This window comes from Salmo salar, chromosome 14 (genome assembly GCF_965601325.2).
Source record: "Salmo salar chromosome 14, fSalSal1, whole genome shotgun sequence".
Taxonomy (NCBI): domain Eukaryota; kingdom Metazoa; phylum Chordata; class Actinopteri; order Salmoniformes; family Salmonidae; genus Salmo; species Salmo salar.
This window is the reverse complement of record NC_138304.1, coordinates 70,784,022-70,809,190: the sequence shown is the minus strand read 5'-3', so window position 1 is coordinate 70,809,190 and position 25,169 is coordinate 70,784,022. Positions and strand designations below refer to the sequence as shown.

The following is a 25,169-nucleotide window of genomic DNA, read 5'->3' as shown; positions in this document are numbered from 1 at the left end:
CACACCGTCAGAAGATACAGAGAACATTTCCATTTCATAGAATAGGTCGATATCTCAGCTAAATTTGTGATACTTAAATAATTTAGAGAGTTGGGATATTAATGGCATTGAAGTAACTAGTACTTGCTTGTCATCTTTCCCTCCCTCCATCCTCCCCTGCTCTCGGACACATTGACTTGCTGACTGACTAACTGGGATGCTCCAGCGTCGCAACACTGGACTTTGTGTGTCTCTGTGTGTGTGCCAGTGTGCTTGACGGAGGTAATGAGAGAGAGAGGGAGCGCGCGAGAGAAAAGCAGAGCAAGAGGAGGAGAGAGAGAGAGAGAGAGAGAGAGAGAGCGAGTGAGAGACGTGTACAAACGCACACACACATACGGAGCGAGACGGGAGGAGAGAAGAGGAGTGGAGAGAATGCCTGGTGAAAGGGTGGCGCTTCCTCGCTTGCTGCTTCCAAGGCCTCTGTGAGAGAGAGACACCATGGGCTGCATCGGCTCCCGGACCATCAGTAAGCAGACCCCCATCTTTTCCCCCTTCTGCTTTTCCCCCAGTGACGAGAGAAATGGAAGAGGGTGGGAGTGGGGGAGGTAAGGAGGGCTCTCAATTTCTCCTCTGAAACTGTATGAACGTTTCTATGGAGACGTGTTGGGTTAACCTGGCTCAGCAGCGTCCGACCGAGGCTAGACATACAGGAGAGTTTTTTTGTTTGTTCATGGTGAATGCTGAATGTGTGTGGGGACTAGGGAGAGATGGCAAGGCACCAGCATGACAATGGAAGTGAAGGCAGGACGTGAGACGATTTGTAGTGGACTGGAATAAGAGGTGACTCGGTTTGACATTTCAGCTTTATATGCCTGATGGGCTGTACGACCATGTGCGGATGGCGATAGGTGTGTGTGTGTGTGTGAGAGAGAGAGAGAGAGAGAGAGAGAGAGAGAGAGAGAGATGCAGAAGGTTCTGAGGAGACAGAGAGACTGAACGATGACGTTAGAGGCTGTTTACAATGATCTCAGGGGAGACAGGTGAAAGGAGAGAACGAGAGAGAGGAGAAGGAAAGCGAGAGAGAGGGAGAGAGGGTGGGAGGGAGGGAGAGAGAGAGAGAGAGAGAGAAAGGAAGGAAGGATGAGAAATCCTGTTAGCAGTGTCTGCATGGTGTACTGTTGCACGTATAAATAGTGATGGAGAGAAAAAAAAGGAAAGAGTGAAGCAGAGAGAAAGAGAGCAGACCTCTGAATTTCATTATGGAAGAAGGATCGGAGGGAGGGAGAGATGGATGGAGGAATAGTCATGAGGAAATGGACTGTTAGTTTGACTGTGTGTGTGTGTGTGTGTGTGTGTGTGTGTGTGTGTGTGTGTGTGTGTGTGTGTGTGTGTGTGTGTGTGTGTGTGTGTGGCGCACTCCCTCTTGTTTAACTGCCCTCCTGCCTTGACATAGAGCTAAGGTTCGCTGTGTCTGAGAAAATCGTAAATGCTCCTCTCCTCTGTCGGAGTGCGTCATGCCAGTGGGTAATAAATTGAAGCATGCGTGCGGTAGCGCATTTCAGGTTAAGAGGTACTGTATAAAATTGAGACACACACACTCACTCGGCTGGACTATGACCCGCATTGGATGAGTCATAACCGGTCAAACCCAGGTGTGAGCCCGGGTCCGCTGCACATGTAGGTTAATTGAGGAACGTTAACGGTGCCAGTAGTTAATACAGCCGGTGTAGCTACATTGAGGTGTATGGCTCAAGAGAGTTTCAGTGCTAAAACTAGTTTCATGGAGCATACCGTTGACTGAATGGAATTACATGGTCTGTGGAACTCGTACGGTCCGTCCGGCTGTGACAAAGGCAGTAGTTGATTTCACTGAGCTCCATCTCTCTCCGATTGGATAAGATATTATCGCGAGTGTGTTGTACTGTAGATAGCATAACAGATGAATTAAAGCGTGGTGTGTCGTTTTTTGGGGGGATACATAAGAGAGAGTGATTGCCCTCTTTTAAACACTTGCCAGTTCCTTTATGAAAACAAATGGAGGCTCGCCGTCGGAGATGACCTTTGATTGTCATTGAGTCTGTGGAGGATGTGTAGCATGTGTATTGAGCGTGGAAATGAAAGCCAGCCTCGTGTTTTAGAGACAAATGAGTGTGCGAAATGTGTGTGTCTGAAAACAAACTAGGGAAGGTGTTAGTGGATGTAGAATTTGTAGCAGGAAACGACACTAGGGTTTTCCCTGTTTGCTGTAAGCGAGTTTTCCCTCTGACTGGGTCTCTCATTTCTCTCTTCATCTCTCTCTCTCTCTGTCATGGTTTGCTTCTGTAGTATTTAACACATAGGGTTTTAGAAAGATGCTGTAACTTGTATAAAATAACGCTATAATACCACTATATTACTCCTACCAATACTTACTGCCAAACAAATAAACTGTTTGCTTCGTCTACTAAATAGACATGCCCACGTTAGTGTATCTTACCACGTGCAATGGGCCGTTTGATATCATATGTGAACTGAGGTTGATTTCTTGTGATCAACATTGCCGCGAGCGCTATTGTTATAATAAGCATAACTTGCTATATATAGCATCTGGTATGGAGGGAGGTCGATGGATACAGAATGGAGGGGAGATACTTACAGTAAATATGGGTCAACAGCGCATCCCCACACCGTGTTGAGATCCTCTGGGAAACATTCAGAGGAACCATCCATGTCAACAAGAGAGCATGATCTGATTCTACTGTCTCCTACTGTTATTCCGGTGAATTGCGTAGCCTGTAATAGCCTAGTTATTACAGTGTATTCCACTATGTTCACAACGGATGTCGTTCATGATGAATGGTTGGCAGCTGTATTTATTCCTAGACTCTGTCATTGTCTGGGAGACAACAGAGCTTTTTAACCGTGTTCGCTCAGTATTGTCTTTGTTTGTTCTCTGGTTATATATTCAAGGAAGATTAGCATAGCAATGTAAATCTCAGCAGTTTAGCATGTTTATTAAAATGCTTCGTCACAGGCCTTATGAGGCAGATTATGGCAAGAGGTTATTCGATTTCAAATGGTCACGTCAAATTTTATTGGCGGCGTACACATACACTGAGTGTACGCTGGGTATGGACTCTACAAGGTGTCGAAAGCGTTCCACAGGGATGCTGGCCAATGTTGACTCCAATGCTTCCCACAGTTGTGTCAAGTTGGCTGGATTTCCTTTGACTGGTGGACCATTCTTGATACACACGGGAAGCTGTTGAGCGTGAAAAACCCAGCAGCATTGCAGTTCTTGACACACTCAAACTGGCGCGCATGGCACCTACTACCATACCCCGTTCAAAGGCACTTAAATATTTTGTCTTGCCCATTCACCCTCTGAATGGCACACATACACTATCCATGTCTCAATTGTCTCAAGGCTTACAAATCCTTCTTTACCCTGTCTCCTCCCCTTCATCTACACTGGTTGAAGTGGATTTAGCAAGTGACATCAATAAGGAATTATAGCTTTCACCTGGATTCACCTCGTCAGTCTATGTCATGGAAAGAACAGTGTCACGGATCCCTCCGGAAAGTTCATAATGCACACCTGTCCCCTATTCCCACTGATTAGTATTTGTATATATGTGCCCTTTGGTTTCCATGGTCTTGTCGATTATTGTTACAATGTCCGTTGGTGTGTGTGAGTACCTGTGCTGTGTGTTTTGGGCTTTCGTGCCCTTGTGGATTGCACAGATGATTACGGGTCTCGTCCTGTGTGATAATCATTGTGCGCGTGTGTTCCTTATTCAAGGAACTCCTCGCTCTTTTGTTTGGGTCTCAACCCTGTGTGTTGTATACGTGTTTGTTTGGTCTTCGTCCCCGTGCCTTTACACGGCACGCTGTAATTTGGGTACAATAAAAAAAACTATTATGCATTCCTGCACCTGTCTCCCGATCCCTTTATACCAGCGCGACAGAATAATCGACCATTGAGGGAGACAGTGGGAATGGCCCGTCCGACGTTGCTGCGACTGGTCCGTCCAGCACCGCCGCAACTTCGGCAGCTGTAACTGGGTCGTCCGACGTCGCCACAACGGGTCCGTCCGACGATGCAACTTCAGCAGCCACAACTGGCCCGTCCGATGATGCTGCGACTGTCACGGATCCCTCCTGAACGTTCATAATGCACACCTGTCCCCTATTCCCACTGATTAATATTTGTATATATGTGTCACGCCCTGACCATAGAGAGCCCTTGGGGGGCGTGACTAGGGGGTGTTCTAGTTGATTCATTTCTATGTTTGGGATTGAGTATGGTTCCCAATTAGAGGCAGCTGATTATCGTTGTCTCTAATTGGGGATCATACTTAAGGTGTCCCTGTTCCCACCTGCTTTTGTGGGATATTGTTTGTGTTCGTGTTTTGTAGCACTACGTTACTTCACGGTCGTTGTTTGTTTATTGTTTTTGTTTAAGTTTCACTAAATAAAAGATGTGGAACTCTAATCATGCTGCGCCTTGGTCCGTCCATTATCACGAGCGTGACATTATGTGCCCTTTGGTTTCCATGGTCTTGTCGATTATTGTTACCATGTCCGTTGGTGCGTGTGAGTACCTCTGCTGTGTGTTTTGGGCTTTCGTGCCCTTATGGATTGCGCAGATGATTACGGGTCTTGTCCTGTGTGTTAATCATTGTGCGCGTGTGTTATTTATTCGAGGTACTCCTCGCTCTTTTGTTTGGGTCTCAACCCTGTGTTTTTTATACGTGTCTGTTTGGTCTTCGTCCCCGTGTCTTTACATGGCACGCTGTAATTTGGGTAAATAAAAACCCCTATTACGCATTCCTGCACCTGTCTCCTGATCCTTTATACCAGCGCGACAAACAGGTGCTCTTAATGTTTTTATACTCAGAGTATTTTGCAGATGTTATAGGCCTTCATCAATCAATCACATATCTGTCATTGACTTAATTTCGTATCTTTCATGGGTGGTGAGACATTTAGCAAAGTACAGTGGCTTGCGAAAGTATTCACCCCCCTTGGCATTTTTCCTATTTTGTTGCCTTACAACCTGGAATAAAAATATATTTTTTTAGGGGTTTGTATCATTTGATTTACACAACATGCCTACCACTTTAAAGATGCAAAATAGTTTTTATTGTGAAACAAACAAGAAATAAGACAAAAAAACAGAACTTGAGCATGCATAACTATTCACCCCCTCAAAGTCAATACTTTGTGGAGCCACCTTTTGCAGAAATTGCAGCTGCAAGTCTCTTGGGGTATGTCTCTAAGCTTGGCACATCTAGCCACTGGGATTTTTGCCTTTTCTTCGAGGCAAACTGCTCCAGCTCCTTCAAGTTGGCTGGGTTCAGCTGGTGTACAGCAATCTTTAAGTCATACCACAGATTCTCAATTGGATTGAGGTCTGGGCTTTGACTAGGACATTCCAAGACATTAAATGTTTCCCCTTAAACCACTCAAGTGTTGCTTTAGCAGTATGCTTAGGGTCATTGTCCTGCTGGAAGGTGAACCTCCATCCCAGTCTCAAATCTCTGGAAGACTGAAATAGGTTTCCCTCAAGAATTTCCCTGTATTTAGCACCATCCATCATTCCTTCAATTCTGACCAGTTTCCCAGTCCCTACCGATGAATAACATCCCCACAACATGATGCTGCCACCACCATTCTTCATTGTAGGGATGGTGTTCTCGGGGTGATGAGAGGTGTTGGGTTTGCGCCAGACATAGCGTTTTCCTTGATGGCCAAAAAGCTACATTTTAGTCTCATCTGACTAGAGTACCTTCTTCCATATCTTTGGGGAGTCTCCCACATGCCTTTCGGCAAACACCAAATGTGTTTGCTTAATTTTTTCTTTAAGCAATTTTTTTTCTGGCCACTTTTCCGTAAAGCCCAGCTCTGTGGAGTGTACAGCTTAAAGTGCTCCTATGGACAGATACTCCAATCTCTGCTGTGGAGCTTTGCAGCTCCTTCAGGGTATTCTTTGGTTTCTTTGTTGCCTCTCTGATTAATGCCCTCCTTGCCTGGTTTGTGAGTTTTGGTGGGCGGCCCATTCTTGGCAGGTTTGTTGTGGTGCCATATTCTTTCAATTTTTTAATAATGGATTTAATGGTGCTCCTTGGGATGTTCAAAGTTTCTGATATTTTTTTATAACTCAACCCTGATCTGTACTTCTCCACAACTTTGTCCCTGACCTGTTTGGAAAGCTCATTGGTCTTCATGGTGCCACATGCATGGTGGTGCTCCCTGTTTCGTGGTGTTGCAGACTCTGGGTCCTTTCAGAACAGGTCAGTCGTGGCCAAAAGTTTTGAATGACACAAATATGAATTTCCACAAAGTTTGCTGCTTCAGTGTCTTTAGATATTTTTGTCAGATGTTACTATGGAATACTGGAGTATAATTACAAGCATTTCATAAGTGTCAAAGGCTTTTATTGACAATTACATGAAGTTGATGCAGAGTCAATATTTGCAGTGTTGACCCTTCTTTTTCAAGAACTCTGCAATCCGCCCTGGCATGCTGACAATTAACTTCTGGGCCACATCCTGACTGATGGCAGCCCATTCTTGCATAATCAATGCTTTGAGTTTGTCAGAATTTGTGGGTTTTTGTTTGTCCACCCGCCTCTTGAGGATTGACCAGCCTTGTCCTCGTCAACAATCACACCTGTGTTAATGAGAGAATCACTGACATGATATCAGCTGGTCCTTTTGTGGCAGGGCTGAAATGCAGTGGAAATGTTTTTGGGGGATTCAGTTCATTTGCATGGCAAAGAGGGACTTTGCAATTAATTGCAATTCATCTGATCACTCTTCATAACATTCTGGAGTATATGCAAATTGCCATCATACAAACTGAGGCAGCAGACTTTGTGAAAATTAATATTTGTGTCGTTCTCAAACTTTTGGCCACAACTGTATACTGAGATCATGTGACATTGAGATTGCACACAGGTGGACTTTATTTAACTAATTATGTGACTTCTGAAGGTAATTGGTTGCACCAGATGTTATTTAGGGGCTTCATAGCAAAGAGGGTGAATACGTATGCACGCACCACTTTTCCATTTTTGTTTTCTTCAAGTTTTTTGAAAAAAGTTCTTTTTTTAATTTCACTTCACCAATTTGGACTATTTTGTGTATGTCCATTACATGAAATCCAAATAAAAATCCATTGAAATTACAGGTTGTAATGCAACAAAATAGGAAAAACGGCAAGGAGGGTGAATACTTTTGCAAGGCACTGTAGGTCTCCTTCAATTTCCCATATACAAACACACTGCTAAACAATCTGTTGAAGCCTTGACCTGGCCAGAGACCTGCTGTAGCTTGTTGTGTACTATTTTGCACCGCTCATCTTGTTTGTTATTCAGTTCTATTGAGTGTCTTTGAGATATTGCATTACACAGGAATGCCCCCCAATATTGATTTCATTAAAAGTGCTGACAGACTGACTGACGGATGCTCGGTATTGAGCGGAGCATGCTCACTGTGTCACATACACCGTACAGCTGATGACGCGAGTTGACAGACGACTCGCAAGGTGACAGACATGGGGCCAAGGTGACTAGTCGATGGAGTTTGCTTGACGGGTGGTCATAGTTGAGCTGCTACTGACCATTAGAGTGGAAGACTGCTAGTAGTCATAGGAGAAGAGAGGAGAGAGAGGCTCAGGGAGAGGGAAGAGGATGGGAGGAAGGAATTTGGAAGGGTGAGAAGAGTAAAGGAGGAATGGAGAAAAGAAGACAGAGAGAAGCATGGGTTGTGTTAGGGTGGCTAAGTGTTAACTTAATCTCTGAGACATATCATTTGATTTAGTAGCATGTTGTTTTGGTAATTTTTCCGCCAATAATAGTTTGGAACAGTTATCCAACTCTTTTTTTACACAGTAGTTACCCACTGGGAACACACTGGTTGAATAAACATTGTTTCCACGTCATTTCAACGAATCTGCATTGAACCAATGTGGAATAGGCATTGAATTGATGTCTGTGCCCAGTGGGTATGTATTTTGGGCCCAATGCTTTTGTATATTAGGTTGACCGTATTTGTGGTAGCTCCAACAGTTTTTATCACAAATAAAGTCCCTTCATATAGGCTACGGAAATCGATGCTGAAAGGTCGAGGTGCCATTTCCCCAGGTTGTCACTTTGGTTTCAAGCCCTGGTCTTACCGTGGCCATACCTTACCATGATAGTCACTGCATATGCGCTCAGAATAAAAAAAATTCAGTACTATGTCCCGCTAGAACTCCTTTCGGCACCGGTACTGGAGCTGAGATGAGTCAGTCTTTGGCCTTCACCCTGAATCAGCGTCAGGGCGCACGTCACCCACCGTGTGTGACAGCCAAGACGCCCTACTCAGCCCCAAGTGATCGCAAAAGACAGATGATGGTGGTCCCTAACATTCCGAACCACAAGATCTGTCAGGAGCGATTGCGGCAGTGGCCGACGATTCTCCCTTCCCCCGCCGTTTGCTTTGATGACCCGCACGGCTTCTGGCTTCCGCTCAGTTGGTCACAGCAGGCTAATGCACCCGTAAGGAATTCACTCAGTTCAGCGTGAGTGGCGAGCTCCTGCTATTTCGCCCACTGTGTGAACCTAGTCCTACCCTTCCCCAGCTCACACAATTGCTCGGAACAAAGCTTTTCCCCCACCTTTGTAATTGTACAGTTGTATCATAAGACTGCTGTGACGGTTGAGACCTTACCTCTCCTCTCAAAAGGTTCAATATCTGACTCAGATGTTTTGAATCATCAATGAATGAGGGAAAGGAAATTCTCTACAACGAGACTAATTCTACAGCAAAGTGGAGGAGGCTTAGTTCTCTATGAGATCAAGAGGTCTGCCTGTCTAGTTTACTACATGCTGTTAGATGACAGTGATGCCTATGAAGATTGATAACCTCTTGACAGGCCAGGGTGACAAGTGTGGGAAAAGATGAGTGTGTTTGGGCCTGCTTTTTTTGTGCATGTTTTACAGATGGATTGACCTCACACATGAGGTGGTGATCAACTGTGGACACAATTCCCTGTAAGAAATATTGTGACGATTGTTTTAACACCAACAAAGAAATATTCACCACCTTCTCATTCCATTGGTTAAGATGCAGGCTTGATAACACACCATAGACACCAATTGATACCATTAAAATATTGGCCTACTGGAACGCTCCCCCTCCTCCTCCTCATCTTCCTCCTTCTCCTCTTCCTCCTCGTAGTTTTGTCCTTTTTTCTCTGCCCCATCTTGGTATACCCTTGGTTTTCTTTTCCACATTTCCCAACTCTCCCTGTCCTCCTTTCTCTTTTTTTCATTGAGTGCTACTACCTCTTTACTCTTTCTCCTCGGTTATCTTGGAGTTCCATCAGCTTTAGAGGTCTCTGGTGTGTGAGTGTCTGATGGAGGAAAATGGCCTCCAGGTTCCCCTGTGTGTCAACTCAGCTGTAGTTAAAGTGTTTCAAATCAGATTTTAGAACTCAATTTGACTTTCTTTTATGTTGGATCTATTTCTTTACCGTTTTTTTTGCCTGTTTAAAGGACACGTTCAAGTGTTAAATGTGTTCAGATTTAGATGGGGGCCCTTAGATAGTCATGTAGATGTGTTTCAATTAAGAACTCTGTTCGACTCCCCTTTTAACTGTATAAATGTTAAAGTGAGATGTTAGGATATAAAACAATACAGACAAGTGTTTTAAGGATTTTGAATTCAATTAATGACTTTTTTCAGCTTATATCTGTGTGGAGAAGAGGGCACGCAATGCAGTGTCAATTTACAGTATGTGCCAATATAATATTACTTTACTATATTTTCTGTATAACAGATTAGCATTTAATATGTATTTGAATGCTTGATTTAGTAGACCTACTATCAAATGCATCCTAATGATCATGCAGTTGAAATATGACATACAAAAGGCCGTTTTTAACATAATCAAGTATAGGAATCTAAAGATCTTGGCCCATAATTACACATACTAGTTTTTCCTAATGTGCTAACAGTTGGTGCAAATAATAATCACATTTTAGTGCTTTGTGTGAATGTCAGCATAAATGTTGGAGTGTGCGGTCAGCTCTACTCAGTAAAGGTTGCATAAGGCTGGCTTCATGTTCTTCTATCTGCTTTTTCTATCTTTTTTTCTAGCAGCGGACGCTGTTCCTGTACGGAAAGATGGGGAGCAGGTATGAAGGACATTTCGATATACAGTACATTTTATCCCCCTGAAGTGAAATATCATTTGTCTGGATTTTATACCATTCCAGCTCTACTCTCGAGTGTATTTCATATTTATGTCAAATGGATCCTTGAGCCAAGATGGCCATCGAGGAAAAGGGTCATTTCATGGTTTCTCATATCTAGTAGTGAAACTGAGCTTGACTCGTTCACGCTGCTTCCTATACTGAGAGTGCCATGACATAATGTTGCTCAGAGATGGTTTGTATTGAATTTCTCACAGAGGTCACCGGAGCCGGTCTCGAGAGCCAAAACCATTACGGTGCTATATATAATCTCCCACTCCAGGGACATAGCATACGATCCATCTCTCTGCTTTACCACTGTTGCTGTTTTGTTTCTCTCTCTTGAAAGAGGCTACAAGGCTGAATTGCAATACACAGTGGGGTCTTTTTAAACAGAAAAAATACACTACACAATGACAACCAACCAGACCACCACAGATGTTTAAATACAAAGAAGAATACTACACTTAATGTGCTATTTGATATTTTTTGGGACCCCCCCAATCCCCCAAGTAACAAAACCAGTTTAATTTAGACGTTGTGATAAAAAAAAAATGTGTTACCCCATATGTTTCTGGATATGGTGGATGAAATCCGTCCACATTCGGATGAATGTGTTTGTGATTCAAAGATGCCACAGTATGATGTCAACACAGCAGTGGCAGCTGAGCTGAGGTGGATGCAGCCAGCAGCCTCGTAACACACAAGGTTAGAAAGACAGTATGCACTCCTCTGGACTGGCCAGAGTTTGATGGCAACAACACGACCACTGATGTCTGATTGGCCAATTGAGACAAAAGCGCTTCACCGGGGGAAACCTGTTCCCAGAAATCACTGGGCCTGTTGCTAGGAAGAAGAAGTTCCAAGGACGCTGACGCCCTGCTGCTCCTTGCTCGCCCTTTCTGTTTATGCACATTTTAACCATGATAAATCCTTTCTAGTGACACCCCACACCGCAAGCCCTCGTAAATAAAGAGTAAGCACTGACCCCGGTCACTTTTTTCAGTGAATAATTCAGCATTTTGTGGGATTCGTTTATCACCATCTCAACTTAGGCAGAAAACCTCTGGGCGGCTAGCTTGGACTTCACGGGGCTTACTAAATCACAACTCATGAGGTGTTTTATAAGAAGGTATTACAAAGTGAAAAAAGATTCACTTGCAGTTGCAATACATACTCATATAGAAACAACAAGAAATGGCAATAAAGTCGAATGTTTAATTTTTACATTTCAGGCCTTTCTCAAGACCAGTCTCCATAATACATATTCCTAGAAATAATTTACACCAGGCCCCTGAGTATGTGGGAATGGAATCTAAAATGTATCTGTGAATCTCAAATCTAGTCTGTTCAACTAGGTTGGACTGAGCAATACTCATTATATCCAACCAACTTCCAACACCTCTCTAAGGCCAGCCTAATTCTTTATGACAAAATGCAATGGCCAATGGGCATTCTCCAGTAGGGCCACTTAACTGCCTGCAGAAGTTGCTGTTGGCCCTGGCAACTAGGTCAGATTTGACCTCAAGCCTTTCCTTGTTATCATAACATTGGAGTATGATAGGCCTGATGATGACTCAGATTCCACAATTCTATGACTAGTGTATGCTCTCAGTCGGTATTAGATATAATGAAAACAACCCATTTTTACCTTGTTGATCCTATTGGCTCACAGATAATGACATTTATCTTGTAGTATTCTTGTTTTAGCCAATTACAAATCTACATTTAATAAAAGTACTTTTCGACATTGCCTGCTCCTGAGAGTTCTCACTACTTAGAAAAACGTACTACTGTAGGGCTTCCCTCATGCCCCGTTTTATGGTGGCGCTAGCAGCCACGTGAGTTCTAGCTAGCTACCGACCGGAACATTAAGCTAACCAAGACCAACAACACAAACACACAGACTATACTAAACAAGTTAAATGTCTTACCTGGGATGAAATGTTTTCCACGCACATAGCATACTTGGACTCCGGGTCCCCGCAATTTCCCACTCTCCCATACCGAATAGCCTGCAGCCACAGGGCTGTTCTCGCAGGCTCTATTTCCCTACGTGGGAGCATTCTGAACTGTATGTTGGGATGATTGACCTGGTTACATTTACACTGAACAACACACTGGCTTTTGCATGTTTTGTTATTTCTGTATAACTACAAATGTATGACGAAGTTGGCTCTTTTACAGTGGGGGTCAAAGGAAAATAATGTTTGTTTTTCCTAATTTGTGGGTGTGGCTGAGGGGAATTACTTATGACGTGAATATCGACTTAGTAGTAGAAGAATGACATCACACGGGGCACCATTTTATGTATGGGTTTTCCTCACAAGGGGCACCGTTTAGTCCTATTTCTAAGTACAGTATGTGTTATGATAATATAAGATATTATTCAATTATGAATAATTAGTTATATCCTATTATTGTGAGGGAAGCACGACAAACACCAACACTGACTTCAATGGCAATACAACCATTTTTGGTTTTGTTTTCCGATTTCCAAAGCAGATGGTCAAGCTGATATGAGAGAATCTACTCCTTCACAGACAGTGAATTCTCACATGTAATCTATCCAAAATGTATCAATATTTAAATCCTCCCTGCTCGCCTCGTCCAAATCTCTCTTCCACTTTTGATATTCCATCACTCACATTCTTTCTCTTCCTCCCTCCACCCAAATCTTTAGTACTTTACTACCACTGATTTCGTCCTGCGTATCTTTTACACACCTTATTTGTCTTTTTTTGTTGCTGTCATTGTCGTTGTAGGTGTTCTTCTTTTAGTCCTCCTCTCTGTTGCGTTCCCTTTCCCGCCTCCTCTACACACATACTGTACCTACTGTATATCTCTCCTGGCTTTCTTCCTCTACCTCCCTCTCTCTCTCTCAGCATGGGCATGTCGAGTTTTTTGCTAATCTCGCCCTCTTCCTCCTCCGTCCCGCCGCGTGGTTTGGCTCACTCTGTCTGTAGATAAGCCAGAGTTTTTGTCCTTCACTCTCTCCCCGTCCCACCTCCCTCCCTCTCTCTCCCCGTCTCTCTAGCTTAGCGTTGCTGCTAATCTACTGTGCTGCCTGTGTTACATAGTATCTCCGGCTGGGGGATAAGACGCTGTAATGACCATAATCTACGGTAGCTAATAACGCTAGCTGCTAGCGTGATGCTCCTTTATTTATCAAGCATATGAATCACAGGCCCTACAGGTACAGTCCAGTGACTGCACATTGAACTACTACACCACTGTGCTGACTATTGCAGGTTTGACCGAAGTGCTGATATGATTTGGGATGTGTTGGATAATGTAATGTCAATATTGCTTAATATGATGGTAGTTGTATTTGATTGTTAAGTAGAATTATCCCCTATTTTCTCAATTCAATTGTATTGCATATCTAATCCTCAACCAATAATATTGTTTTGCCCCCTCTCAACAATCGGCCATTCCTCTCCCCTTTCTCCTCCACAATTCTTTCTTTCTTTCCTCTCCTCATCCCTTTCTACAGCTCTCTATGGAGGACACCACTTCCATTCTGCCTCGTCTGAAGAGGAACTCCAGTGCTTACGGGATCGGTGCTCTGGCTAAGTCCTCACTGACAGGTGTGTCAGGTGTGTGTCTGTCCTGGTAGATGGTAAACCAACGCCATGTTAGCTCCAGGCAGGAGGAGATGGAGCCAACATGGGTGCCCTTCCTGTTTCACTCCCTTCCTCCCCATTGATATCTAATGCACACGTCAATTTACCGCTTATGGGCAATTGATGGAATCCAATCAGATAAAAAAAAAAAATTGAAATATAAATCTCCACAAGCGTGTTGGGAAATGTGGTGCTTTGTAGTGTGGTGTTTGTGGTGGTGGTGGGATTGTATTGTGTTGGCAAGGCAGTTTTATGGCTCTGTGCTTGTCTGTGCTTTGAGTGTATTGTTGGTGTTATGGTCGTGTCTGTTGCAGTTGAAATACATTTGATTTGATATCATGTGTATTTAACAGTCAGACTATATCGACCTTGGAATGATAAAGACCCCAAAAGCATTACTTTTCTTTCTCCCAAAGTAACTTTGCATAACATTGAAAATAAATCTACAATGGATATTCTTTTATGAAGGAAATTAGCATTTTTATGAGAACAACATTTTTCAAATCAACAAAGCTTCAGCCCAGCATATCTGCTTTTGCCCAATGTATTCAGTTCACACTCAGTTGATTTCATTAGATTTGTATTGTTCCCCCAAACACTTACACCGAATGAATAGTACATCCCTCGTTATTGTCAGATATTTGCACTTTAATTAAGGATTTGCAGTGGTGCTTTTTCAGAATTATGTTTACAGCAAAGGTAACTTTTTTCACATTTGAATTACAAACAAACGCTTAAAGTCTAATGAATCTCATCTTCTTGATGAATTTCAAAAGTGAAGACTGAATATTAATATGGTTCATAGAATTCTCTAGTTCACCCTTGTTGCTTACTACAAGCGACTGAGAGATCGATCAAGTCAGCAAGCCATGATGAATAAACAGACAGCTTTTAATAATGCAGTAAGCCTCATCTACATCAACTTCAATCTCCAACCACCCAGAATTGCTGAGAGACATCCATGAAAGAGGAAGAAGCCATTTTGTACTGAATTCTATGCCTCCCAGAAAGAATGCATAACCCATTAAGCATTTTCCACCGTTCCTAGCCCATTTCACTTCCTGAGCCCAAATCCATCGTGGAAGGTGCCATATTCAGAAATTGAACGTGTTGGGAAGCAATGTCCCCCCCCCTCTATTCTTTATTTAGGCGTGTCCCGTTCCATGAAGGATAAAGTGACAAAGCCTACTGCCATGGCCTCGGGCAAGGTGGCTCACATGATCGAATGGCAGAGCTGGAACACACCATCCACTGGGACTGAAGGGAATGTGGTCGCCAAAATCCCAACCTCGCAACGCGAAAAGGATAGGCGGAGGGAGAGTGAAATGTACAGTGAACTCAGTGAAGGAGAAAAGGAAGCCCGCTTCACCGCAGGTAAGAGTGAACATAAGAACCAGTGAAAGTTAAACAACTCAATATGTACAGTGCATTCGGAAAGTATTCAGACCCCTTGACTTTTTCCACATTTTGTTACGTTACAGCCTTATTCTAAAATGGATTAAATAAAAAAATGTCCTCATCAATCTACACACAATACCCCATAATGACAAAGCAAAAACAGTTTTTTAGATATTTTAGCATATTTATTACAAATAAAAAACTGAAATATAACATTTACACAAGTATTCAGATCCTTTACCCTTTATCAGTACTTTGTTGAAGCACCTTTGGCAGCGATTACAGTCTCGAGTCTTCTTGGGTATGACGCTACAAGCTTGGCACACCTATATTTGGGGAGTTTTTCCCATTATTAGCCATTATTAGCCAGTAGCATACCACCCTGCATCCCACTGCTGGCTTGTTTCTGAAGCTAAGCAGGGTTGGTCCTGGTCCCTAGATGAGAGACCAGATACTGCTGGAAGTGGTGTTGGAGGGCCAGGAGGAGGCACTCTTTCTTCTGGTCTAAAAAAATATCCCAATACCCCAGGGCAGTGATTGGGGACATTGCCTTGTGTAGGGTGCCATCTTTCAGATGGGACTTTAAACGGGTGCCCTGATTCTCTGTGGTCACTAAAAATCCCATTGCACTTATCGTAAGAGTAGGGGTGTTAACCCTGGTGTCCTGGCTAAATTCCCAATCTGGCCCTCATACCCTCACGGTCACCTAATCATCCCCACCTTACAATTGGCTCATTCATCCCCCCTCCTCTCCCCTGTAACTATTCCCCAGGTTGTTGCTGTAAATGAGAGTGTGTTCTCAGTCAACTTACCTGGTAAAAATAATTCTCTGCAGATTTTCTCAAGCTCTGTCAGGTTGGATGGGGAGCGTCGCTGCACAGCTATTTTCAGGTCTCTCCAGAGCTGTTCGATTGGATTCAAGTCCGGGCTCTGGCTGGGCCACTCAAGGACATTCAGAGACTTGTCCCAAAGCCACTGCTGCGTTGTCTTGACTGTGTGCTTAGGGTTGTTGTCCTGTTGGAAGGTGAACCTTTGCCCCAGTCTGAGGTCCTGAGCGCTCTGGAGCAGGTTTTCATCAAGGATCTCCCTGCACTTTGCTCCATTCATCTTTCCCTCAATCCTGACTAGTCTCTCAGTCCCTGAAAATGGTGGCAGGGATGGTGGCAGGTTTCCACCAGACATGACACTTGGCATCCAAAAAGTTCAATCTTGGATTCATCAGACCAAAGAATCTTGTTTCTCATGGTCCCAGAGTCCTTTAAGTACCTTTTGGCAAATGCCAAGCGGTCTGGCCACTCTACCATAAAGGCCTGATTGGTGGAGTGCTGCAGAGATGGTTGTCCTTCTGGAAGTTCTCTCATCTCCACAGAGGAACTCTGGAGCTCTGTTAGAGTGACCATCAGATTTTTAGTCACCTCCCTGACCAAGACCCTTCTCCCCCGATTACTCAGTTTGGCCGGGTGGCCAGCTCATTTAAGAATGATGGAGGCCACTGTGTTCTTGAGGACCTTCAATGCTTCAGAAATGTTTTGGTACCCTTCCCCAGATCTGTGCCTTGAAACAATCCTGTCTCGGAGCTCTATGGACAATTCCTTCGACCTCATGGCTTGATTTTTGCTCTGACATGCACTGTCTACTGTGGGACCTTATATAAACCGGTGTGTGCATTTCCAAATCATGTCCAATCAATTGAATTTACCACAGGTGGACTCCAATCAAGTTGTAGAAACATCTTGAGGATGATCAATGGAAACAGGACGCAGCTAAGATCAATTTCGAGTCTCAGAGCAAAGGGTCTGAATACTTATGTAAATCAGGTATTTCTTTTTTTATTTTGTATACATTTTCTAAAATGGATAAAAACCAGTTCTGGCTTTGTCATTATGGGGTATTGTGTAGATTGCTGAGGGGAAACAAATATTTAATCAATTTTGGAATAAGGCTGTAATGTAACAAAATGTGGAAAAATTCAAGGGGTCTGAATACTTTCCAAATGCACTGTAAATAAATGAGATTTGGAACCATGTATTTTACATTGTTTACCAAGTCTATCCCCTTGTTTCTTCCAGGATTAATGGCACAATTTGCCTTATCGGAGGCTACTTTGCTGGGCTGGAGATCTATGGAGGAAGACAGCCTTTGTGCTGGCTCCAACCAAGGCAGTGTGGCACACCTCAGTGAGACCAACCAGGAGAGCATCACCAGCAGAGGTAAAGGACTAGAAACATGGCCGCCACACACTAGAAATAGGGCAGCCATTTTATTATAACTTTTGTTTTTAAAGTACAAACTACATTTCAATGAACAGCACTCACTGAATCTGTTCATCCAATGCCATAGTGCTATATTGTGAAATTGAGACGGATGTACAAGTAACATTTGATAGCATATAGCATTTAAAGCTGAGCTCCGCGATAGACGCAACAGCACCACTGGTCGCCCCAGGAGCATTTGTTCGTTTTTTTTGTTGTTGAGGAAATTAGCATCCAGCATCGTGGTCAAAAGAAATCATAGTACATACTTGTCTGTTCTTTCTTTCGTGCAATGATGTCCGAGGGGAAGAAACAGTCTTTGTTGTTTAAAGTAGCGTCTTTGTTGTGGTGATATCGCAAACGGATGTGGCGGTTTCCGCTTTAATGAATGAATTCCAGATTCAATGAATTAATACAAAATGTTTTTTTATATTAAATTAAGCATTTACTTTTCCACAACAATATTAGTGCCAAATGCAAAAACACATAATTGAGTTTATTTATGTGTAGTTCTGAAGAGGGATCATAATTGAGTTTATATATGTGTAGTTCTGAAGTGGGATCATAATTGAGTTTATATATGTGTAGTTCTGAAGAGGGATCATAATTGACTTGTGAGCATCCACTCTGTATTGGACTGTACTGCTCCATATTTTACTCTAGAAGGCTTCCAGCCACTTTGATTGATGTTGTTTACTCCGGTTTGATTGATGTCATTTCCACTCCATTTGACAGGTTGGCTAGAGGTGCATCAGGGCTTTATGAAGAAATGTTGTGGAGAAACTCAAAATGGCAGCTGTGGCCCTGGGGTGTTTGGTTGGGTAGTGTTGTGTTGTAGCAGAAAACCCTGGGGGAGCTTGTAGGTTAACACAAGGACTTAGTCTGGCTCTCATTAACAGCACCATATGGGCCTATTCTCTGCTATTATCAACCCAGAGACCAATTAAAATCAGATTATTATAGGCATTATAATAACTAAGGCAATGTTTGCCCATCGTCAAGTGAGCTTTCATTTTCTCCTTAGATATGTTGAGCTTTCAATAAGTTGCCAGTGTATTTCTTGTCAAAATGGTTACGCTGCTGTAAATATCTTCTGATATCTGGTGATACTGCTGCTTCAAGGCCCTTTGAACCCAACTAATGTAAACCACTGTTATGGAAACTGAAGGCCACGTTTACCTATATCCACTGCCTTCTGTGACACATCAAAAATATTTGCTTTGTGCTCTGAGATTACAGTTTATTACTTGTATCTAATCCAAAATGTACTTCTCCCTCCATCCCTCCCTAACACAACAGATCAGGCGATGCATCACTCCTCGGCCGACGTGTGGCCCAACACCTACGTTGCCCAGGGACTCTATTGCCTCTCCTCCTCTGACGCCTGGGAGCCAATCAGCAACGATCCATCGGGCGTGGCCTCGCCGTCCGCCTACATCATGGCGGGTGGGGGCGGAGGGACGCCCGGTGAGGGCTACGGCGAGGTGGACAATGTGGGGGGCTACATCCAGCCGCAGCAGCAGTCCCAACAGCTCACCCTGCAGCAGCAGAGCCAGCTGCAGCTCCAGCAGCTGCAGCAGATCCAGCTGTACCAGCACCAGCAGCTAATGCTCTACCAACAGCAACAGGTGAGACAGACTGGACTGGACTGTCTCATAGAGTACTGTCACCAGGTGGACTTAGTGTTTCAATAAAACATGGAAGTGTCTAACTGACAACCATTGTAAGACAGCGGTATACTAGCAGTTTGCTAGTGTTATTAGCAAAAACTGTATCAATTTTTTTTAATCATTCTTACTGTTAATGTAATGCTACCAACGCTTTAGTGGTAATATCAACACGTGAGACCTACTAATTACATACAGAAATACTTGTTGCCAAGAGCAACAGATGACTCATTTCCTCCCACTAGCCATGAGCTATCGACTCATGGGGATGTTTCTTGATAATGCAATTTTTTGTGTCATGAGAACATTTTAAGGAACTGTGTTGCCTTATCTACAGACAATGGAACACAGACTACACAGTGCAAACCACTCCCTCCAAGCCACACCCAACAGCACCATCCACAGTCTGGGTCTGCCCACTCACCCTCGCCTGGCTGACCTATGGGGATCCGCGCAGGTGGAGATTGTCGGACAGATGAGCGGGCCAATGGGTGACATGGTTGGGGGTGTGGTCGAGACCTTGGGGGAGGAGCCAGAGGAAGAGAGCGAATGCATTTCAGAACAACAGGAAGAGGAGGAGACTAAGGTGAGCCATGTGGTTGAAGAAAAACGTGTTGATTTTCAGACAATCAATGAATCAAATTTATTTACAAAGCCCTTCTTACATCAGCTGATGTCACAAAGTGCTGTACAGAAACCCAGCCTAAAACCCCAAACAGCAAGCAATGCAGGTGTAGAAGCACGGTGGCTAGGAAAAACTCCCTAGAAAGGCCAGAACCTAGGAAGAAACCTAGAGAGGAACCAGGCTATGAGGGGTGGCTAGTCCTCTTCTGGCTGTGCTGGATGGCGATTGTAACAGAACATGACCAAGATGTTCAAATGTTCGTAGATAACCAGCAGGGTCAAATAATAATAATCACAGTTCATTGTAGAGGGTGCAACAGGTCAGCACCTCAAGAGTAAATGTCAGTTGGCTTTTCATAGCCGATCATTCAGAGTATCTCTACCACTCCTGCTGTCTCTAGAGAGTTGAAAACAGCAGGTCTGGGACAGGTAGCACGTCCGGTGAACAGGTCAGGGCTCCATAGCCGCAGGCAGAACAGTTGAAACTGGAGCAGGAGCATGACCAGGTGGACTGGGGACAGCAAGGAGTCATCAGGCCAGGTAGTCCTGAGGCATGGTCCTACGCCTCAAGTCCTCTGAGAGAGAGAAAGAAAGAAAGAAAGAAAGAAAGAAAGAAAGAAAGAAAGAAAGAAAGAAAGAAAGAAAGAAAGAAAGAAAGAAAGAAAGAAAGAAAAAGAGAGAGAATTAGAGAGAGAATACTTAATTCACACAGTACACCGGATAAGACAGGAGAAATACTCCAGATATAACAGACTGACCCTAGCCCCCCGACACATAAACTATTGCAGCATAAATACTGGAGGCTGAGACAGGAGGGGTCGGGAGACACGTGGCCCCGTCCAACGATACCCCTGGACAGGGCCAAACAGGCAGGATATAACCCCACCCACTTTGCCAAAGCACAGCCCCCACACCACTAGAGGGATATCTCCAACCACCAACTTACCATCCTGAGACAAGGCCGAGTATAGCCCACGAAGATCTCCCCCAAGGCACAACCCAAGGGGGGTGCCAATCCGGAGCACCAGTAAGCCAGTGACTCAGCCCATGTAATAGGGTTTGAGGCAGAGAATCCCAGTGGAGAGAAGGGAACCGGCCAGGCAGAGACAACAAGGGTGGTTCATTGCTCCAGTGCCTTTCCCTTCACCTTCACACTCCTGGGCCAGACTACACTCAATCATAGGACCTACTAAAGAGATGAGTCTTCAATAAAGACTTAAAGGTTGAGACCGAGTCTACGTCTCTCACATGGATAGGCAGACCATTCTATAAAAATGGAGCTCTATAGGAGAAAGCCCTGCCTCCAGCTGTTTGCTTAGAAATTCTAGGGACAATAAGGAGGCCTGCGTCTTGTGACTGTAGCGTACGCGTAGGTATGTACGGCAGGACCAAATCGGAAAGATAGGTAGGAGCAAGCCCATGTAATGCTTTGTAGGTTAGCAGTGAAACCTTGAAATCAGCCCGTGTTTTGTATTGCTTTAGATATAATCCATTGTTGCCTAAGCAGATTGAGCCAAACTGATATTGCCACTATTAACAGCAGGCCCTACAAGTAGCCAAGTCAAACGTTCAGCCTGCTGCACAGACCCTATGGACGTTCTAGTCTAGAGCTCCTGGTTAAATTGTGTTTAGGAGTATTTTTAAACTCCCTCCGTAGTTAAAGTAGGAAGAAATATATGTCACTGTTGTAAGAATTTGTAAGTCTAATACATTTACTATCGTAATATGTTCAGATATTGAATTACTTTGACATATTTAATTACGTTATATTACAGAACGTGTTACTACATTACACAGACTAACATTTTCACCACACAATAATTCCAGGAAATACATAGCCTTTTACATCAGATTGGTGATGTTAGTATTAAAGTTTATAGTCTTTGGTTAAGTACCAGTGTTTTTGCCGTACGCGCCAGTCCATAGTGGGACTTGGAATGCAGCTTTCATTTCAGACCACGGTGGCTAGAAAGAAATTGGCGCTCTTCCTATAAACATCTCTTGCCTCACATGAATGCATGGATTTGAGGGTTAACCTAGCATTCAACTGAAAGCCAACCCCTGTCGATATTTAGAAACTGGTGTGAAGTGGTGATTCGTTGAAATTATCCAGACAGAAAAGTGTTGTTTCCTTTTCCGTGTTGGCCATCTACCGAAATAATTTTCTCACAGTTATACATTGATAATGTGCTACGGCAAGTTGTCATCTATCAACAGATACATGTAGAATACCCAAGTTCGTTGAGGTTTATCTGTTAGAAGAGCACACATGGTGTATGTCGCTGTGGTTATTGTCCCAGTTCCATTGGTTGAAATACAATATGAATGTGAGTGATTCATTTGCGCGTGTTATTGATACAGTAGAACAAGCTAATCAATTCCAGTCTTGAGTGACCGCTTGGTAAATATTGGTGCGTGTGCAGTTTATGAGGTACTAACTGAAGTAAGTAATCTGAACACAAGTGTGGAATGTGTAAGGAGTATCTTATGTATGTATTGGTCTTCAAAATATCACAACTTATTTCAGCATATTGATCTAAAACCGGTGTTTTGACACTTGGCCGATGTATGTTTTAGCCATATAAATGGTACTTTTAACATTATTTTTCCACATGATTTTACTTTATCAGGTAAAAACTACTGAATGAGCCGAAAAAAAAGTGCTATGATTTATTGATTTGGATGATATTAGTGAAATGGAGAAAATATGTTTGTCCTGCCTACTACAAGTGTTTCACGTCAAAGTCAGTCCTCCAGCCACAAGGTGGCGTGCAAGGCTAATAAATAGGTTATGCTACCCACAGGTAGAGACTGTTGACTGATCCTCACAGTTTGGTAAGTACAGTATAGTTAGTAAACCATCCATTTACTGTTTTCACAGGAAGATGAGATTACGTTAACCTTGGAGCCAACTTTGACCCCGTCGCCGCTTAGAGAAGACGCCACCCCGATTGGAGGCACCAGTCCACAACTAGCACGCCCAGAATCAATGGCAGAGCGCATACCCTTTGTGGTCACACCCTGCATAGTCCAATCGTTGGAGGAGAAGGATGAAGAGGTTGCGGAGGGGTCTATTGTTGCTGTGGCAATCAATTGAGAGGGACAGTCAGACAGAGAGACTGACAAACAGGATACACTTATCAATAATCAACCAAGCAAGCTATTCCACACCCCTTCCAGCTATTTACCCACTCTGAGACAGAAACAAACAGAAAGACTAAGTGCTGGAAATGACAATGATGAAAGAGCCACAGGGGACTTTAAAGACATTTCATTGACTGCTCAAATCTGTGAGTTTGCTGAAATGTAAGGATTTGTTTTGCAGTGATATTGAACTAAGGAAAGGAAGCTGAAAGAATGGAGTTAAAGAGTAGAAAGAAAGACAAAGGACACTGCGATAAAGTTCAGTGCAATACAGAGAATCACGAGACTACCAAAAGGAAGTGCATGCTTTTGAAAGTAATCAAACGATAATAGTAAACCGTATACAAAGTAATAATATATAATAATGATTTTTATAAAAACAAAAAAGGAAATAAAGTAATATGTATCAGTGTTTGTTTGTGTGTGTATGTACAGTGTGCGTGCGTGCGCTTTGCATGTATGTGAGAGTGTTCAAATGTATGTATGTACAGTATGTATGTATGTAAAAAAATATATATATTCTCGAAAAACATTATTGTTGGTAGTGGTATTGTGTGTGGTGTTCAGTAGCTTTACACACAAACAAATCTCTCGTGGACAGACGCGCATAACATAAATGGTATCGTCTTTCAACAAATTGACCAGCAGCTTTATTCCAGTGCCCAGATTTTTCGTCACTGATCATTTTGGACAAATCACCATTTCGCAGGTGCTCACATCTTTTGAATTTCGGAAGGGGAGGGGACATTTGGCCCATTGACTTGCCCAAAACTTTCAGAGAGAAGGGGTGGAGCTACTGCCCTGCCTCCGCACCTCGTTCTAGAATATTTTCTAACACCTCTCCCCCAGAACTTAATTGAATATCTGACGCAATTCCGCAAGATTTTATTTCTGGGTTTCTGAGATTACACACACACACACAAAATATGGATCATATACCATTTGTAGTGCTGGTAGGCCTCTTGTTGGCCACTGTATCGCAGGGTTGGGCTCAATTCAGAATTTTGACTTCCATTCAACACACGAGTTGAAACTAAAATTGTATTGGCCACACTCCACAGGATGTAGAATTTAAACTTGAGTTTGAGTGACAGCAAGTAGAATTGAATTCAGTGCAATTTAAAGAAACACAAGGCCACAGATGTCTCAAGATTTGAGCGTGCAATGGGCATGCTGACTGCAGGAATGCCCACCAGAGCTGTTGCCAGATAATTTAATGTTAATTACTCTACCATAAGCTTCCTCTAATTATGTTTTAAAGAATTTGGCAAAACGTCCAACCGGCTTTACGACCGCCGACCACGTGTATGGCGTTGTGTGGGCCAGCGGTTTGCTGATGTCAACGTTGTGAACAGAGTGCCCCATGGTGGCGGTGGGGTTATCATATGGACAGGCATAATCTACGGACACAAACACAATTGCATTTTATCGATGGCACTTTGAATGCACAGAGGTACCGTGATGAGATCCTGAGGCCCATTGTCGTGCCGTTCATCCACAGCCATCACCTCATGTTTTAGCATGATAATGCACGGCCCCATGTCGAAACGATCAGTACACATTTCCTGGAAGTTGAAAATGTCCCAGTTCTTCCATGGCCTGCATACTCACCAGATATGTCACCAATTGACCATGTTTGGGTGCTCTGGATCGATGTGTTCCAGTTCGTGCCAATATCCAGAAACTTCGCACAGCCATTGAAGCAGAGTGGGACAACATTCCATAGGCCACAATCAATAGACTGATCAACTCTACTCTGCATGATGCAAATAGTGGTCACACCTGATACGGACTGGTTTTCTGATCCACAACCTAACTTTTTTTTAAGGTGTCTGACCATCTGTGTTCCCAGTCATGTAAAATCCATAGATCAAATTGACTGATTTCTATATATGAACTGTAAATCAGTAAAATCAGTGAAAATGTTGCGTTCATATTTTTTTCATTATATATAATAACTTTGAATATTTGCATACAGGTTATGTTTTCCTTGATCATACATTTTAAGAGTTTGTCCTGAAAATCAATTGTTTCAACAATACTTTATATACAGTACCTGTCACGACTTCCGCCGAAGTCGGTCCCTCTCCTTGTTCGGGCGACGTCCGGCGGTTGACGTCACCGGCCTTCTAGCCATCGCCGATCCACTTTTCATTTTCCATTTGTTTTGTCCTTGTCTTACTCACCTGTTTTCAATTCCCCAATTACTTGTTCATTATTTAACCCTCTGTTCCCCCATGTTTGTTTGTGAGTGATT

The 25,169-nt window shown here is 43.3% G+C and overlaps 1 protein-coding gene across 5 annotated transcripts; it reads left to right on the top strand.

Moving 5' to 3' along the window:
- f131b (FAM131B) lies at positions 1–23,442 on the top strand. 5 transcript variants are annotated; one of them, XM_014141521.3, is made up of 9 exons: positions 1–505; positions 9,693–9,740; positions 10,110–10,144; positions 13,698–13,800; positions 14,977–15,201; positions 17,295–17,435; positions 18,777–19,105; positions 19,482–19,730; positions 22,650–23,442. In XM_014141521.3, exons 1-9 carry the CDS (start codon positions 478–480, stop codon positions 22,863–22,865), a joined length of 1,374 nt encoding a protein of 457 aa, XP_013996996.3. In that variant the 5' UTR covers positions 1–477; the 3' UTR covers positions 22,866–23,442.
- Positions 23,443–25,169: the final 1,727 nt, after the last annotated feature.

Excerpts from the sequence above, each read along its gene's own strand:
- f131b (XM_014141521.3), top strand. The coding sequence starts at position 478 with ATGGGCTGCATCGGCTCCCGGACCATCA. Across the intron at positions 9,741-10,109 it reads CAATGCAGTGTCAATTTACA|CGGACGCTGTTCCTGTACGG; the intron begins GTATGTGCCAAT and ends TTTTTCTAGCAG. Across the intron at positions 13,801-14,976 it reads CTCACTGACAGGTGTGTCAG|GCGTGTCCCGTTCCATGAAG; the intron begins GTGTGTGTCTGT and ends TTCTTTATTTAG.